The sequence below is a fragment of the Aspergillus bombycis genome, assembly GCF_001792695.1.
Source record: "Aspergillus bombycis strain NRRL26010 chromosome Unknown contig00016, whole genome shotgun sequence".
NCBI lineage: Eukaryota > Fungi > Ascomycota > Eurotiomycetes > Eurotiales > Aspergillaceae > Aspergillus > Aspergillus bombycis.
Genome location: NW_019170018.1, coordinates 207,812 through 226,515, shown reverse-complemented (window position 1 = coordinate 226,515; position 18,704 = coordinate 207,812). Strand labels below are relative to the sequence as shown.

The window sequence follows — 18,704 nt, the reverse complement described above, 5'->3', positions numbered from 1 at the left end:
AGCGACCGGTCGCATTGGGGTGGGATGGCGCCGGTTCCGTGTCTCATCGCCCCAGCGATGCGATCCCTACCAGCAGCGCGGGGAAGCTGTTAGTGCTCGTTCCGTCGTGAATCATTCGCAGGGCCGTTGGGATTCACGTCGAACAAGTTACAACTTCACCAGTTGCCAAGGAGCGGGGTGTTGCTTGGCGAAGAGAACAGTGACTGATCTTTGAAATGCCAACGGCCAGGATAAAGTACAAAACTGAGCCGAAATGACAGGCAAAGGATGCCGTCAAGAGACCTTTATGCAAGGCAGAGCACATTGTCCCACATCCCACATTCATCGCTGGGAAAATAGCCGCCGCCTTGGCTGACCATCCGACCAGGATCTCACGCCATGTGCAGGCGTCATAGGCCGTTGAACTCGGCCGGAACGCGGAAGACGCCATCAAGGGACAAAGACCCAGTTAATTTTAGAAGGAAGATTTGAGTTATTATCGTGTGCTTGCATGTTATGCACTGGGGATCGGGACATGAACGGATGGAGAGGCAACACGATGGAGACGGTGTGATAATGCAGCTTCACTGCAGTAGTCCGGGTTATATATAGCATCATGGATGTATTTTAATTACTAACCAAGAGGACGGCATTGGAAGGACGTGGGAGTTTTGAACGATCTATTAGCTACTACCAACGTAGTTGCAGACTCCACCGGGGGGGGGGGGGTCGAGAGACGACTGTTAGGGCTATCCTTGCACGGGACTGACTGCATATGCGAGGGGACGAATTGTCCCCCGTACCCAGGAGAGTACCCATCTCGAAGATTGTCGCATTTGGCAGGACTTTTGATTTCCACGGAGTTTTGCATTTGATAGATTAAATCCAGGAGAAAAGGATCCAACCAATCTTCTCGAAACGTCTCCGGCATCAGATCGGGATGTGGCCTCTCTCTTCGCCGGCCCACGCAAGGGGCGATCAAACTGGGAAAAATCTCCCCTTGTTCTAGGCCAGAATTCTGAATAAGAGGATGGTTGCAAGCGACAAGGCACCGAGAGGCATTGATCATCGAGCGACTTGCCCCGGCGTGATGCTGCCAAGAAACCACTCAACATTCTCATCTTATTAATCAGTGGAGCATCTGAAGCCATCGACTAGTGACATTCTATTACCAAGCATCGCGAGCCGAGACCTTGTCGATATGTCAGGCCATTATGGTTGCAACTTGTCGAGCTTCGCGATCATGACACCAATCCAGTCAGGGGCTGGGAATGGGTGATATCACCCAGGGAAAAAGCTTTCTCTCATACCAATTATTGGGTTTTCAGGATTCTGCTTTCGGTTCGTACCCACCCTACCGTGTCCGATTATGTCGGTTATGCATTTATCTCCCTTATTCGATTCGCCAAGATGGATCTGCCAATCCTCCCGACGAATGGGCGTTTGAGACTGCATCATTGTGGCTGTCTGTGAACAACAGCTCCCTTTCAATCGCCAGACTAGAGAGAAGCCCCAGTAGCCTAAGACAGCTCCACCTGTATCACATCGCTTCTTTCTAGGCCTTCAAATGAGAGCACGCCAGACGTGCGTTTCCCGATTAGGGCTACGACACTGTTTAGGAGTAGATGCCTTACGTACCTTCCTGTCTTGGGGTGTGAATGGATTCCTTGGCTGCTTAATTAAACGATCTGCATGTGCATATAAGTACCTCGCAAGTGTACCTGCAAGCTAGGAAGTGTTGTCCTCGCGTGCTGATCATCCCACTGTGAATTGGTTCGTTGAATGCTATAAGTTCCTTGCTCTTCCCCTCCCATCCCTGCTTTTTTTTTTTTCATTCCTTTCACCTGAAAACCCTCTTTAGCTGTGACTGATTGGTGTTGGCACTTGACAGTTTGCAACACGATGCGCGCCCTCTCCCTTGCAAGCCTCATTGGCCTTGCCAATGCGGCGTGTCCGTACATGACCGGTGAGCTTAAACGTCGCGACACAGGAACCGACGATGCGACCGCTGCGACAGAGGAATTTTTGTCCCAGTACTACATGGCCGACAATGACACGTTCCTGACCTCCGATGTGGGCGGTCCGATTGAGGATCAGAACAGCCTTCAAGTCGGAGACCGCGGCCCGACTTTGCTGGAGGACTTCATTTTCCGACAGAAGATCCAGCGCTTTGATCACGAGCGTGTATGGGAATACCCATTTGGATTGTGAATCCGGTTGGGCTGATTTTCTGGTAATAGGTTCCTGAACGTGCCGTCCACGCTCGCGGCGTTGGTGCCCATGGTGTCTTCACCTCGTACGGTGACTACTCCAACATCACTGCGGCCTCGTTCCTTGGAGCTGAGGGCAAGGAGACCCCGGTCTTCGTCCGATTCTCGACCGTCGCAGGTAGCCGCGGTAGTTCGGATTTGGCTCGCGACGTTCACGGCTTTGCGACGCGCTTCTACACCGATGAGGGTAACTTCGGTATGTCCATCGCAGAACAGTCGATCCTTTACACGGGAAATTTCCTCTGGCTAATTCGATTCGCAGATATTGTGGGCAACAACATTCCCGTCTTCTTCATCCAGGACGCTATTCTTTTCCCCGACCTCATCCACGCGGTCAAGCCTCGTGGTGACAATGAGATCCCTCAGGCTGCCACGGCCCATGACTCCGCTTGGGACTTCTTCAGCCAGCAGCCCAGTTCCCTGCACACCCTGCTCTGGGCCATGTCCGGTCACGGTATCCCACGTTCTCTTCGCCACGTCGATGGCTTTGGTATTCACACTTTCCGCTTCGTCACTGATGAGGGTGACTCCAAGCTCGTCAAGTTCCACTGGAAGTCCCTGCAGGGCAAGGCTAGCATGGTTTGGGAAGAAGCGCAGCAGGTATCTGGCAAGAACCCCGACTTCATGCGCCAGGATCTCTTTGAAGCGATCGAGGCGGGCAGATACCCTGAGTGGGAGGTGAGTGTCATCGGCCCTGGTGTCCATCAGCATGCTAATTCCGTAGCTCGGCGTTCAAATCATGGATGAGGAAGACCAGCTGAAGTTTGGCTTCGACCTGTTGGATCCCACCAAGATCGTCCCCGAGGAATACGTGCCAATCACCAAGCTGGGCAAGATGACTCTGAACCGCAACCCTCGCAACTATTTTGCCGAGACGGAGCAGGTCATGGTATGGAACACTGAATAAGTCTTATTATCGTTCTTTGGCTAGTTTACTCATCCACTTTTGCAGTTCCAACCTGGCCACATCGTCCGTGGTGTTGATTTCACCGAGGACCCTCTTCTCCAGGGTCGTCTCTTCTCGTACCTCGACACCCAGTTGAACCGTCACGGCGGACCCAACTTCGAGCAGCTGCCCATCAACCAGCCTCGCGTGCCTGTGCACAACAACAACCGTGATGGAGCAGGTAAGACCTCTCTTCCACGACCCATTTCGATGTGAATGTTGGGTTAGGATGCTAAGCCCATTTAGGCCAGATGTTCATCCCCTGAACCCCAACGCCTACACCCCGAACACTCTCAACAAGGGCTCGCCCAAGCAGGCCAACCAGACGGTGGGCAAGGGTTTCTTCACGGCCCCCGGACGCGAGTCTACTGGCCGTTTCACCCGCGCTGTCAGCCCGTCCTTCGAGGATGTCTGGTCGCAGCCGCGTTTGTTCTACAACTCGCTGACGCCCGCTGAACAGCAGTTCGTCGTCGATGCTATGCGCTTTGAGAACTCCAATGTCAAGAGCTCCGTTGTACGCAACAATGTCATCATCCAGCTGAACCGCGTGTCCAACGACCTGGCCCGCCGCGTCGCTCGCGCTATTGGCGTTGAGGAGCCGGAGGCTGACCCGACCTACTACCACAATAACAAGACGACTAATGTTGGTACCTTCGGACAGAAGCTGAAGAGACTGGACGGGTTGAAGGTTGGTTTCCTGGCTTCGGTTGAGACCCCTGCCTCCCTCGAGGCAGCCTCGCAGCTCAGCAAGCAGCTTTCCGAGGACGGTGTTGATGTGGTTGTCGTTGCCGAGCGTCTATCCGACGGCGTTGACCAGACCTACTCCGGATCGGATGCTATCCAGTTCGATGCGGTGGTCGTCGCGCCAGGCGCTGAGGGTCTCTTCTCCCCTTTCTCCTTCACTGCGTCTAGCAATGCCACCTCCTCATCCACTCTGTTCCCAGCCGGCCGACCCCTGCAGATCGTCATCGATGGATTCCGTTTCGGAAAGCCTGTTGGTGCTCTTGGCAGCGCCGCTACTGCGCTCAAGAACGCCGGTATCCAGACTTCTCGCGACGGTGTCTACGTCGACAAGTCGGTGACTGGCGGATTCGTTGATGGCATCAAGGAAGGTCTCCGCACATTCAAGTTCCTTGACCGTTTCAAGCTGGATCATTAAGCCGGCGTTGTACCATTAGCCAGCGGAAGAGTTATCTTCCACTCAACATCACCCGATCTGTGATTTGTTCCGTGGCGTGGCCACTATTTCTTCTATGTATATTTGATTAGTAACATATTCAGTAAACATCTCGCAGAATATCATAATCAATCCATGTGTGAGCGACTGGTAGACAACTAGTTAAGTGGTTCTCCACGTCTCTACATCCAAGAAACGTACGAGCAGGTAGCCTCAGTAGGCTCAACACCATGACTTCCGAACTGTGGAATACTCAACTTATTCATCCTTTACATCCTTGCTGCTTAGTAGCTAGTGGTTCTTCTACGTGGACCCTGAATTTTAGCTTACGATCACGTCAAGTAGAATTTTTTAAAATTAATTTAGCAGCTCCACAATTACACTAACAACAATTCCAGAAACATTGACTATAGGATACGTTTCTGTTATATTAATATATTAATTAGTTATGCATAATATCCCTTATATTAATATCTACTTAACAATAGTACGCAGAGTGGGTACTTGTACGGAGTAGTTAATCTTAACCTCTTCCGACCAGCAAAGTTAGTAATATCGCTCGCTGACCGTCGCTGTGCGAACCAAGGCCTTGGTATCTTGAGCCGGATAGATATTGTCTCCGGTATTTTTACTTGGGTATTACTGTTATTTATTGATATTTGCTTGGCGTAGAATTACAATGAAGGTGTGGTGAGGGTTAGTGGGCTTTTATTTTGGGAGTGTTGGTTGGGATACTCATGTGTTGTATTCTGGGTTTTTATATCTCATTTGACACTTCCTTGGTAAAAGAGCGAAGGAGGAGAAAGTCAGGGACGAGAAAGAGAGAAAAAGAAGAGCCCAGAGGTGAAGAAAGCAATACATTCAGACAACCGCGTCCAGCAGACTGCAGTCCTAAGTAGAATAAATATTGTACTCTAAGTCTCTAATACCCTCTAAGCTCTCATTCCCCTACGCGAAAGCATGTACATAGGTCGTGAATAAAGTCTAGCTATATAGAACCACCGTATCAGAGCCCTCACACCCCTACAAGTGAACCTCGGCATGGGAATTACAAAATCATCCACCCGGGATCACGTCCGTTTCATCCGTTCCATACAGCTCCAGATCCAGCCCGTTAGGACGGAAGAGAACAGCCAAAACGAGAGAAATCTTGGCCATGGTCAGACTGTGCTGTCTTTTGCGTTAGTCATTCGTGGGCTTTGCCAAGGCAGGGTGGAGCATACTTCACTCCAAGACTGTTTCTTGATGGGGGACGATGGAGAGAGAAGCACAGTGCCGAGGTTGTAACGTGCCCGCCCTCAGTTTGCAAAGAGTGGGGAATAAGTTTATATATCTATTGGACATACTCTGGGCGTCCAAGTTGGTTGCCCTCATATATACATATGTCAGATCTTGGATCCCTGTTTTACATGATGCTTACAACCCAACAACTCTATCTGATATCCATAGAGAAGTAATCATAGAAGGCTTTGTGTAATAATTCACTACTAACTCAACAATATGAACTCTGTTCTCGTCCGATAAAGGTCAGTCGATTGGCATTTGGCCCCATATAGCGGCGGTTATCATTTGTTGAAAGTCCTCGACGGTTATGACTTGTAGAACTCCAGGTCATCTTCAAAGGCTCCGTTGACCTTTAGTATCATGTCATCATACTGTAGTTAAAAGATCTTTTATTAATAAACAATGCAGATTGGAGATTCAGTAACCGAGAAAAGGTATAATGAGCTCGGTTCAACAGAGGAAATAAGACGCCATTGAGTAATCCATCCTGGCAGCAAGCAGCAAAAAGGTAAAGAGTAGTATGTCTTAGCAGGAATACTGCGCACTGAGGACGTTCTTGTCGTTGTCGAGTCTCCATTGTCGACCCGCCTGCTTTGCTAGGCAGTCTCTAGTTCTAAGTCTTAGCTTTTGCATTACTTCAGGGCTATCTCAACTGGATAGTATGACACGTTTAGGCAGCTCAACCAGGGCAGTGGCATTCAAGGGCCAGGGTTTGTATTAGGTTTAATTTCCATCAGCACCACCTGGTCCTCCCGTCTCGGTGGCTGTTCAATAGTTTCTGGCTCAGAGACCAAGCTAGCTAGTCCATCATTTATTCGGGGCCATGTGTCGCTAAGCCTCTCGAGAGGGTTGTCCTCTTGGCACGGCAACCTTTGAAATCCTATCATTAGGCCAGCTGCCAAGAATGATCGCCGTTTGTATTTACAAAACCCCTGGAATGTATAACACCAAATATATCTAGACCTGTTCATTGGAATCACTTCTATCATTAGGTCATCTGCCAAGAGCGATCTACATTTAGAATTGGGACCAGAAAGCGTAGTGTCGCCAGGGAAATACTACAAATACCAATCAATTATATTCTGTGAACTGCGGGGACACTGCTCTATATTGTTTGTTGTTGCTTATACGGAGAACATTTCCGGACCGCTGAACTTTCTCTACTAGCACCAACATACCCGCATGTCTTCAATTGGCTATATAAACATAGCTTATACTATTTCATTAGCTACATAACATGGTTATGACCGGAAAAAGGACAGTCACGGAGATTTCGAGGCAACGTATAAGCATCCTGGTAGGGCGCCTTATATGTATATACAAAAGGTAGGGTTACATGTACAAGAGGCAGTGCGCCTGGCATGTATACTGTCTGTCGAGAGATTGTATTGAACATAAATAAGTGAGCTTCTCTCCCTCATCCTGCTCAAGCCATTACACATCCTCAAGCACTTTGAAACTCTCTCTCTCTCCAAGTTCAAGCTACTGCAAACGCCACACCAAACAGCCTAAGTATAATCCAAGATGATGCTCAAAACCTCTCTATCACCTCTATTGCAATGCTCTCGCTCCTTCTGCCCGGGGCCATTGCTCATCCCGAGGCCCCTTCTGAGCAGCTCGATTCGTGGGATATTAAGCTGAAGTGGCACGCGACAGGCAGCTGCAATGGCAAGGGCGGCGATGAACGCCGATACAGCAGAGGCCAGTGCTTGGGCCTACATTCCGACACCCATGGGATTGAAATCATTGACCGCCGCAAAAGCAACTGCTATTGTAAGTCCCTCTTTGTACCTGATTCAAACAGTGTGAAAAGGTAGGCGTGCGGTATCAGACTCTTACTGACTATGTACGTGGTAGTGGCTTCTTATAGTGACGGGAACTGCCAAAGCGATGAGAGGATACTCGGTAACAATGGCTGCTGGACTTTGAAGGGTAAATGGTCGGTTGCGTTCAAGTGCTAGATTTCAGGCTTGGTCTCAGATGATCAAACATTCAATTTGGTTGTTGTACCGTGAGAACTCCCAGCATATACAATGAATCACTGCATCTTGTCTAGTTCAACGGGCGATCTTGAGTCTTATCATTTCATTGTTCTTTGTGATTCTTTCTCATAAGTCTCCTTTAATTTCCTAATTTGCATTTTAGGGCATAAGCCCTGATAGTGCAGGTAGTTGGGACCTTCTCTTAAGTAGGGCTATGAATAACTCTTCTGACCAATCTATTGATTGGGAATGACGCCGAATGAATAGGGACAGCTCAGAACCGGTTGCTGTGACGAAATGAAGTTTGAGCGTCAAGGACGACAGCAGAAGACGAATTATGAGGAAACATGCGCCGTTTATGTCCGCAGCTGAGTGAGATCTTGGAGGTAGGGTTTGGTGATCCAAGGTTGTCCTGGGTGCTTAGTTCTACACCATCTCGGGGTTAGTATGTACAGGCCAAGCTTCTTCCCCTCTAATCAAAAGATGTCACTATGGAGAGTCAAGTGTCGCAAGTGGGGTCCTATCAGCCCTGCAGAGGATATCATCCGAAGTATCTTTATTGTATCAAAGTGTTTGTGAAGCATCTCAGTTACCTACAGCCTACCACTGGTTGGTTAATGTCTTATTCGCTAAATCCACACTGTGTCTTCGGGCTATAGGTCCTACAGGAGCTAATCTAGTTCAGTAGGAACAGTTATAACGATTTAAAGTACGTCTCATAGGCTACAGCCAAGGGAAGAGAGGAAGGCTATATTAATATTACTAAAATTTCTAAAAAATGACTGATCGCTAGTCGGGCTGGTCTTATGAAGCTACGATTGAAGAAGCGAAAGTAGGCATCAAAGGAGACGCCAAAACTCTTTGCCATTTTTCTTCATCGGGCCGAAGAGCCCAGCAGAAACAAATCAAGAATGTGCTGGCATCTTGTGACACTGTATCAAGAGATCTGCAAGCTCGCGAAAACGCTCAGGGTAGCAGTAGAGATGGAGGTGGTCAGCAGCAGAGGGGAGCAGGAGAAACATAACCGCATTAATAGTGTATAAGTATCTGGTCCGTGAAAGGCTGTGCAAAAGCTTCGAGTAATAGCCGGTTGTATTCTTTTTTTGTCTTTTACTCTTTGCTGGATGAATTTAGCAGCATTGACTGTCCAGTGTTCCATAGTGATCCGGAAAAATGCTGCATCGTTTATAAGATCTTTTGAGAATCGTTGTTGTATGTGGCCGTAAAAGATTTGAGAAAGTCCAGTCGGACTATCAAGTGCAAGGGCGTACCAGAACGTGCCTTGGTTCCACCCTTCCTGGAGTATATGGAGTGGAGTTGTTCGCCAGAAAAGTAGAACTCTGTGATCGCGAAAGTTGGACAATGTGAGCACATCGCCTTTCTCGCGAACGGCTCCTTTGGCAGCAAAATGAGCGGCATTAGCAGGGGTGCATAACACTTGGTATTCTATCTTAATGAGGTCTTCATACTACGTTGGTTCTTCATCTGATGCACTGAGATGTCAACGTTGGCTGTCTTTGATTGTTGCCATCGCAGTGAGCGAGAGGGCTATGATGTCTGTGATACTATAAACAAACCCTGCAATTGTGGCAAGGCGGAAAATCAGCTGGTCCAGGGTTGCCAGATCCCCGAGGATCAAAATTCGATGTCCTTAAAGAGTATATTGTATAACATATGCCAGCGGTGAAGATAGATATTGTAAGCTTTTGTCGGATGAGCTCGGTTTGCGGCCGGTAGACCTAGCGCTATGCAGATCAGAGTATACATACCGATCATAAGAATCACAGAAGTGAATAATTGATCTACATGCTGCAGCGTCGAAGATTCATTTGTCGACCTTGTATCCTGCACTTCAGGATGAGAAGACCCTATATTTACAAGTTTGGACGTGACTCTGCTGAGACTTGATCCGCAAGAGCCCATTTGTCGTCCCTCTCTCAGCCAAACACAGCCAGGTAAGCGGCCATCTAAGTTACTATTTACAAGATAGCAATATCCTACGGCTGACAATACTTTAGTTAATACAGTGGATCCATATAAATAGTGGAAAAAGGATGTTCCGGGCCGGATAAACTCAGGAGGGCCGACGTCGGCATACTTTGATTCGACCATTCTATATTGATCTTGCATCTTTATATCTCAAGTTCATTGACTTATATCAGGGAGACCCAGAGACTTTCACTAGGTATTTAAAGACGTTGTATACCTAATTTAGCTTCCTGTCTACACCACTCAATTGACCCAGGATATTTTTTTGTTTAATTCTCTTATTTCTTCGTGCTAGAAAAAAGCCATTGCATTTGTTTCCCAGAGAAATTGTCAAAAACCAGTACCGCAAGGTCTTCATATCCAAAATGACACACAGTCAGCCGCCACTTCTACCACCAGATATCATGGAATCACAATTGTCCATGATTGACCTCCTTACAGCCATGTTCCCGTCACCAGGCGAACTTGAGATCCCAGCATCCACAGCCCAATGCGTCGAAAAGCTCCGGGACTGGTGCCAGGACCCAGCCATTGAACCCTCTGGCATACCCTCAAGCTTACTGCTCGCTGTCTGTCTACCCATCGTAGAAGGAGAGAAAACAATCCAAGTCAACATCTCGATTCCCCTGCACGGCGAGGGCCCAGAGAGTGACCAACCACCGCCATTGAGTTATACACTTCGACAACCGGACTGGATGTCCAAAGCTGAGATTGCGGGACTAGCCGCTGCAATGCCCCAAGACGATGTGCTGGAGGCATTTGAATACGTTCGCGAGGAAGCGCTGCGCTTCCTTGAAACAAGACAGACGTCTGCTTCTGAGGCTGTGGCGGGTGATTCGGAACCCATCGTGCGAGTTTGGTTCTACTTCCCGTCTCTGTCGACTCGAGAAAAGAGGGATGATATGGTTAACAACGCACCGGCCTATTCTCTGACTGGTTTTGTGTTGGCCGGTAAGCCAGGCGTGCTGTGTCTGGAGGGTGGGTCGGCGGATATCGATGCGTATATGAGGTTCATCAAGACACACTCGTGGGGTGATATCCCCAGTCACCAGAAAAAGGTCAGCGAGAGATTCCGGGAGACGGAAGGCGTTCAGAGGGTGTTCTCGGGGATGCAGGAAATTACGGATTCTCTCGGGGAACGGAGTGGACAGAGGGCCAATAGAGGTGACATGCAGGCGTTAGAGGCATGGCTGCGGGATAGAGGGTTGCAAGAAGCATTTGAGAAGGTAATATTTTGAAGGCCTTGAGAAATTATGAATGACGATATGATTGAAGCTCCGGAGTCCTGGTAAATTATGTTCCTTTAAGCATAATGTGCTAATGTACAGCGTAGACCATGAGTTTTACCATTCATGTGAGCAGCCTGTTGGTGTAGGGGTACCACATAGTGCATAAGCTGAGGCTTTGCGTGGACTGAAGCCATCTGAGAGTTTAAGGATTCAAACACGAATTTCCATTTGATCATAGATTCCTAGGGCTCGAGCCTTTGCGATTCACGGAATCTCGGGGGGAGAATAAATCCAAATGTCAGATGAGATGCAAGCCGAAAGCATCAATGGTAATGATTACGTCCCCTTCTCTTCTAACCCCGGGACGATTACCAGAATCTACAGAGTGATGTCTATTCTACAATCAAGGGCTCTGTGAGGGCGTTGGGGAGGGGGAGTTCTGGTATCCAACCATTTAGAGCATTTAGTCCCGGCCGGGGGATCTTCGTCTGCTGATCATATTGAAGCCGCGTAGTGAGGATGTCATAGTTAGGAAGTCTATAGCAGGTAAATGGATTGCGGGTACCACACACCATTGGCACAAACCGAGAAGATTTTCAACATAGTGGAGATCGACAAGTGATCGGTAGAAGCATTGAGCGGTGTGAGATTGAAGGTAATAGATGGGGATCGTCAACAAGCTGCAAGATAAAGTTCCTTAAAGTTTCTACAGCAGGAGGGCATAGATTACTAGCTAACTATTGAAGTTTATTATCCATCATGGCACAGTGGGCTAATCTCTAGTGGCAAATGTTCTGATCGGCGGGGCGCATTGTACCGAGGGCAGTGGAAGTAAGACAGCATGGATATGTAACCTGAATCTTTGTATAGTAGTCAAACTATAGGCTGCTGCTATTGCATTCATATTCTCTGGATTGCCATCCTTGCCTGTACACCATATCCAGGAGCGGAGATCAAATGAGCTTTCTGGTCCAAGTTTTGATACCTGAGAGGGCGAGGGACATATCATATTGGAAGCCTTTTGAACTCCATGCATACTCCAAAGCAGTAAGGACTTCTACTCTCAGGTTCTCATCCCCTATCCCAGGAGCAGACAAGGCACGGCCACCTCTAGTGGGCGATCGGAAGATATTAGCTTCGCAGCTTCCAATGAGCTAAGCCCACATAATATGCAGAAAATCTTGCCAATCCACTGTCTCAGACAGAATTATTAATGATGCCCGTAGTTACACTTAACCGAAAAGGCGAACCCACCGAGTAAGAAGCACGATCTGCTGGCTTGTGCCGCATGGTCATAAACCGGTACGAGACAAGCACATGCAGCCCAGCCAGAGTCCAGGGTGCTAATTGAGCCATGCCATTATACCACAAGGACATGTAACCCAGTGGCATACAGACAAAGGCAAATAGGAGTCTAGCGCTACCATCACCAAAAGCCATTGGAAGTGTCCAGCTCCCAGTCTGCTTATCGCCATCCACATCTCGGAAATCCTGGGCGTAGAGGACAAACCCCGCCCAAACCGCCAGAGCCCATACGTGATTAGAGGTATTAGATATAGAAGCACCCATGAGCTTCCGTGGTGAGGAGAACAACGCCCACGTCATGACCGACATGCAGATAGTATTTTTGACAAACCAATGCCGCCCAAGGCCGTTCCTTCCCAGGGTGATTGTGGCGACGACTAGGATCCAAGTTCCTACAATCAAGTCGGGGCGGTAAATTGCAAAACTAAACCAGAGTGCAGCCAGAACCATCCCACGGCGTTTAGCGCCAGCTGAAGTAGTAATGCCGGCTGGGATAGGCCGCTCTGGCTTGTTGATTCGATCTTCATCGACGCTCGTATATTGTGTCCATGTGTTAAAGAAGTATATGTAAATCGTTATATATAGAACGGTTATGGCTGAATTGAAGATGATCTCTCCGAAAGGCAAATATGGCAGGGAACCGAGGGAAAAAATGGTTCCAGGAATAATGGTTGCTAGCCAGTCACGCGAGGTAGAGCGTACAAATACGTCTGCCTCATGGAGCACGGCATCCAGAATGTAACTCAGGGTTGAAGGGCCTATGAAGAAATCTTTAGGAACCATGGTAGGAGTAATGTGAACTTGCGTGGTCAATGTTTCCTTCGAGTACAAGGGTTTGGCTGATGTTGAATGGAGGAGTATATACTTGTATCGGCCTATCGTTTGATTTAAACGCTTTCCTAGTTTTCTCTATTTGTCGTCGCTCGCGGGGCCTCACGAAGCCCATGTTCTAAACTTTGTGGCTGGGTCCATATGCTATGCATACCGCCAGATCCTGTCTGGGGACAAAAGTCTTGTTTCTACTCTAATCGTCTCTCCAATGCACGACAAAACGGTTAATAAATAGAGGGTTATGTGTCGTATGACTTACTAGGAGGTTAGTCACCGTGGGAGACATATTAGTATATGTAGTTTGTAGTCATGTAGCTGACAATTTTGCAATAAGTTGTCGACGGTTGACTGATAAGATTTAGCTTTTTTGAACTACAGGACTCGGCATACGGGTTTAACAGAGCAAACTAGTCCTTCATGGGGCTTCTACGTTACGCACTGGGTTTCTTTGAATAGAAACGCGCAGGCGAAGGTTTGTAAAGGTGGGCGGCCACAACGAGTAGACAATTCATCTACAGACGCATTCTTTTGTAAAAGGGCCCCCAGAGACTGGAGGGTACTGTGCTTTCCATTTCCAATCCAGGATTGTTGTGATGTGGGTCAGGATGAGCAAGGGGGGTTGTGATATATCACCCTCCACAATGCCTTGCAGTACTGGGCTGGTTATCTGGCTTTTGGGCGTGGGAGAAGTGTGACACCAGCACAGTATGCATGGGGGAAGTGAGAATCTTATGTCTCTAGGGTTAGACCTAGTTACCATCTTTTCTGCTGCGCGGCTGGGTACCGCCTTTGGCATGCATTCCCAGGGCCACTTTCTCACTTTCCCGGACCTACGATCGTCTCAATAACGAGTGGTTGGGATATGTTCCAGGATATATCGCGCTGGGAAATGCTCATCTTATGTGCCGACTTCACAAGAGATATTCGTCATCAATCTTCAGAATACGTCCCAACTTCTTGCATCTCAATGATCCCGATCCATTCCCAGAGTAAGCTTGCAAGATACGCTTGTAAAGAAGAACAGTCTGACAAGGGGTATCATTTGAAAGAGTATTCTATTCTCGAAGAAGATATCGCAAAGACCCTGTATTCCATTGTGCATGGTTGGAACATTCTTTGCAGGTTATGTTAAGATGCACAGGCACAGTTACCAACTAGTACCAGAAAACTACTCCGGAATTCTTCATGGGAATGGTAAGGATAGATGCTCAGATAGTACAATCTTTGATAGCATTCTTCGGTCGTTAGCTGAGATTCAGGGGGGCTCAAATTTGACCAAGGCCCAGGCCGAAAGACTCGTTGATGAGGCTTTTCTGCTCATGATTGCAGACTCAGATACAACAGCGCTTGCACTAACCACAACACTAGTGTGTCTGTGCAAGTATCCCGAACAGATGGTTAAATTACGATAGGAAGTGAAATGTCTTGAGAAGGCTAGAGTGCAGGATATACAGCTGGCAACAATCTCACAGATGCTGTATCTTGTGAGTCGTGAATGTGTCCTTACCTAGCTTAAGCTACTGGCATAGGAACTAAAGGATGCTGTGGTCCGCGAAGCAACTAGACTCAGCTCGCTAGTTTCTATGGTCTTGCCTCGTGAAGTTACCGCTACAGAGTGTGTTGTGGGCGGACACTTCCTCCCCGAAGGTGTACGTGTCACGGTCATACTTCATGTTTGTTGACGGATATCTAACATAATTATACTTACGCCTCGTGTGGACTGTAGTTGGCTTTCCCTTGGATAAAATCAACAGAAACCCCAAAGTTTTCTCCGAACCAAATGAGTTTATCCTAGAGCGACGGTCCGGGGAAGAAGGAAAAACCTACCGAGATGGTATGCCCATTTCTCCAGAGGTTCTAGGAGATGCATCGCAATGAACCTCGCTATTGTTGAGATGAAGCTGGTAGTCGCTTCGATCATATCTAGATTTGAAACCTGGCTAGACAATCCGGACATCACGTTGGAAAGCCAGGAAGGGGTTGTTAAAGTCTTCAGGCATGACCTCAGGACCAGGCTCAGAGAGGCAGCAGCCTGAGAAGATGTTTCGTTTTGCGCTCTCTTCCCTTTTCTCTCTACCTCCTCTTGCGTATGACACTATTCACATACGCAAGATGGTAATCTAGCCAAACCATGTAGGTCATGGTGAGCACTACCACAAAGCCCTAAGCCTAGGGAAGGCCCTGTCACGTGTGAAATGTAAGTAAGCCCTTACCAAATGGAGTTGTAGTTCAGTATTCACAAGATCGTTCTATCTGACACAGTCGTTTGAAGCTAAGAGCTTCAGCCTTTGCTCTCATATCTACTTTAGTGATCTACAGGATGCTGGATAACACGGTCTATCCTCTCAACCTGCTACACAGTGCACATGCTCAACAAGGAAAGTCAATTGCCACTTTGTACACGTATTTGAGTGCGATATTTTAGGAACAAAGGCAACAAAGCAATCCATCTACAATCAAAGAGATCCCTATGAATGGCCGTATCCTCAAAACCTGTCTATCCTCGCTTAATACACGTCCTGAATGCAAATGGCACGTTCAACCAAACAGTCGCTTGACTGTCAATAGCCAGGATGTCAACTGAGCAAAAAGCACTTATGCAAGAATGCGCTCCTCTAAACTCTTCCCCTCACCACTGATGTCAAGCAAACGTCTAAAGTGACCATCCTCAATTCCCATCAGCTCTCTCGGCGTTCCAAACTCAATCACGGACCCTTTATCCAGTACGATGATCCGGTCAAAGTTTAGAATGGTGCTCAGTCGGTGCGCAATGACGAGTAAGGTAGAGTTCTTGAATTCCTTCTGAATCAACTGTTGAATAAAAGCGTCGGTTTTCGTATCAACTGACGATGTCGCCTCGTCGAGAACCATGATTTTAGGCCTAGATATAATAGCTCGTGCTAGACAGAGGAGCTGCCGTTGGCCCCCTGAAAGGTTCAACCCTCCTTCAGAAACAGTGGATACGAGAGACAATCGTGGAACCTTGCTACCCTCGACAGACGGGATTACTGAACGGATGCGCTGGAGAGCGTTCTCGAGTTCAGCGTCGCTGAAGTCATTAAAGGGATCTAGGTTTGTTCGTATAGTTCCTGAAAAGAGTACAGGGTCCTGGGGGATGAGCGTGATCCGACGTCTGAGGTCATGGAGCTTGATCGTAGAGATATCCACTCCATCGATATGTATGCTACCTTTGTAAAACTCAAGGAACCGGAAGAGGGATAGAGCTAAAGATGACTTGCCGGAACCTGTGCGTCCGACAATTCCAACCTTTTCGTTCGCTTTGATGTTCAAAGTGAGTCCATTTAGCACCAGCTGCTGGTTAGCTGCGTAACCAACGGTCAAGTCCTGGATTTCAATCCATCCTTCACTGGGCCAGTTCTCAGGCACATCGATACCTGTTTGGTCTTCGCCCTCAACGTTGGTATACTCGACAATACGCTCTATTGCGCTCATGTTCAGTTCCATGTTTACATACTGCCTAAGCAGCAGCGTAATGGTTGAGCTATACTGTAAGGCAAAGCTTAAGGTGAAGCCCGCCAAGGAGGCTGATATAGTTGGCACCTGGATGACGAGAGCAGCCGTGACGGTGGAAAATATGCCCCCGACGAGGCCCATGCGGAACCCAAGCCATCGCTGAAACAGCGCTAGATACCATGAAGCCTGCATATGATGGTCGATGTTTGAGTTCATGCTTTGTGTGTAGTGATTGAACCTTCCGAAGGCGCGAATAGTAGTCAGGCCAGTAAGAGATGACCGAATTTGCTCATAGATTGGACTTCGGGAAATACTTTCAAGGCGTTTTATTTCGCGGGCTCCTGCTAGGTATACGGAAGAAACTCTCCAACAGTAGCCCATGAGAACAATTCCAAAGATTAACAGTAATGGGGAAATGAATAGCCCGGCGGTCATAACAGCCAAGAGTTTTAGGGACTCCCCAATGAGAAACCCTGCGTCTATTCCGATCTTCGAGTCGATGCGGTTAAAGTCCGTGGATAGTCTATTCAGAATTCGGCCTTGGGGAATCCTGTCCAGATACTGCAACGGAGTATGCAGAATAGCCGTCACAAACCTTTTGAATAGCTCCCTGGAGGCTCGGATGGTTGCAAGCATGAGTGCAAATTGTCGGACTATACCAAGGCAGCATACGACTATTGATAGATAGCCATAAATATAGAGGTATTGGATAGTATCGCGATCGTCGCGAGTGATCTCAGCATAACTGGAGACTGGCTGGATTGTGCGTAAATGTTGGTTTTGGGAGGAGTGGCCTGTCCAGATTTTAACCCACCAAGACTAGCTTTGTTACTTTAGAACTTGGGACATGGATAGGATATACACCACTTACTCGTCCTAGAATAAGAGCCTCATAGCTCGCGTAGGATAAGAAGACAAGGGTCCATATACCGAGCCCGCCACCTGCTCTCAGGTAGGTTTGGTAAATAGAACTTTGGAGTGCACCGGTTTCCCGTTTCTCTTCCATGATAAAGCTTCTCGGCTTTCTATCTTCCAGTTCCACCGCTGTTGGCGCGGCCTCGTGAGATCTTTGATCCTCAAGGGCCGGTAGGAATTCTGGGCCACGCGTTTGCAACCCGGTCACCTTCCCGGTATACTCCGCCGTCCCATTGTTCAAGTGCACCACATAATCAGCATCTGGAAGACACAGCTCAACATTGTGTGTAGCAATGATGCGTGTTCGGCCACGTGCCAAATCTCCCGTCAAGGCGTTCTTGTACACATGACGTCCGGTATGAGCATCTAAGGCACTGAAAATGTCGTCCATTACCAAAGTGTTGGCACGGGAGTACAGAGCCCTGGCCAAGGCAAGCCTCCAGCGCTGTCCGCCGCTTAGGTTGACGCCATTTGGGCCGACTTCAGTTAGGTCACCGTCCTCGAGCAACCGTAGGTCTTCGAGGAGAGCGCAGGCAGATAAAACGCTATTATATCGCGCGATATCGAAAGGAAGTTCGAAGATAATATTATTCTTGATCGAGGCATTTTCAATCCAAGGGCTTTCGGTGGTATTTGCTATGGCGGGAATGATCCAGTTTTCATTGTCTGCTAGTTCCTCTGAGCACTGTTCTGGCGAGCTAACAGTGTTGATACGGCCACGGAGAAGCGCACATTCTCCTAAGATGGAAGATATAAGAAGGCTTTTACCAGATCCTGTCTTTCCGACAATTACGCTGAGGCCGTCTTTAGGGAAGGCCAGGTTGAGGTTATGAAGGAGAGCACTCTCAGTACCCGTACCACGTAGGGGACCTTCTGTGGACCAGCTGACCGAGGCGTCGTGGAACGAGATACCATCTGGAGAAGATGTAATAGGGGGTTTATCTTCCAAGTCAAGGTACTTGTTTATGCGTCGAGAGCTTACTTTGGCCTCCTGACCCCGTGTGAAAAACTCCGGGACGATTGCGAGGGAAAGTTGTAGAGACCCTAACATTGATATCACAGTGAAAGCAACCGAAGGTGTTAAGTTGCCGTAACACAGAACATACACTGATAAAGATACCGAGGAAAGCAATAGAGGACTCAGACTCCAGAATATCGAAAACAAAGTGGCATTGTAGATGAATGTCGTACGGAGGGCGCGGAGCTCCTCTTCTCTACAATCGGAAATGCGTTTCTTCCATTCACTCTCCAGCGAGGAGAACTTGATCTGCCGCATACCCCGGAGCATCTCAGTGAAAATAAATAATTTGTTGTCCCTGGTGT

General features: G+C 48.1%; 4 protein-coding genes across 4 annotated transcripts; 2 read left to right on the top strand and 2 right to left on the bottom strand.

Moving 5' to 3' along the window:
* Positions 1-1,881: 1,881 nt before the first annotated feature.
* Positions 1,882-4,354, top strand: cat1 (catalase catB; the record flags this gene model as incomplete). The annotated part of the gene is made up of 5 exons (XM_022530565.1): positions 1,882-2,163; positions 2,220-2,927; positions 2,974-3,138; positions 3,202-3,376; positions 3,447-4,354. 5 exons carry the CDS (start codon positions 1,882-1,884, stop codon positions 4,352-4,354), a joined length of 2,238 nt encoding a protein of 745 aa, XP_022392135.1.
* A 5,638-nt stretch (positions 4,355-9,992) lies between these two features.
* Positions 9,993-10,865, top strand: ABOM_003434 (DUF1115 domain protein; the record flags this gene model as incomplete). Its single annotated transcript, XM_022530564.1, has 1 exon — positions 9,993-10,865. One exon carries the CDS (start codon positions 9,993-9,995, stop codon positions 10,863-10,865), a length of 873 nt encoding a protein of 290 aa, XP_022392136.1.
* Positions 10,866-12,053: 1,188 nt separating this feature from the next.
* ABOM_003433 (uncharacterized protein) lies at positions 12,054-12,944 on the bottom strand (the record flags this gene model as incomplete). The annotated part of the gene is made up of 1 exon (XM_022530563.1): positions 12,054-12,944. The coding sequence occupies one exon, from the start codon at positions 12,942-12,944 to the stop codon at positions 12,054-12,056; it is 891 nt and encodes a 296-aa protein (XP_022392129.1).
* Positions 12,945-15,587: 2,643 nt separating this feature from the next.
* On the bottom strand, positions 15,588-18,669 carry ABOM_003432 (uncharacterized protein; the record flags this gene model as incomplete). The annotated part of the gene is made up of 2 exons (XM_022530562.1): positions 15,588-17,285; positions 17,338-18,669. The coding sequence occupies 2 exons, from the start codon at positions 18,667-18,669 to the stop codon at positions 15,588-15,590; spliced, it is 3,030 nt and encodes a 1,009-aa protein (XP_022392130.1).
* Positions 18,670-18,704: the final 35 nt, after the last annotated feature.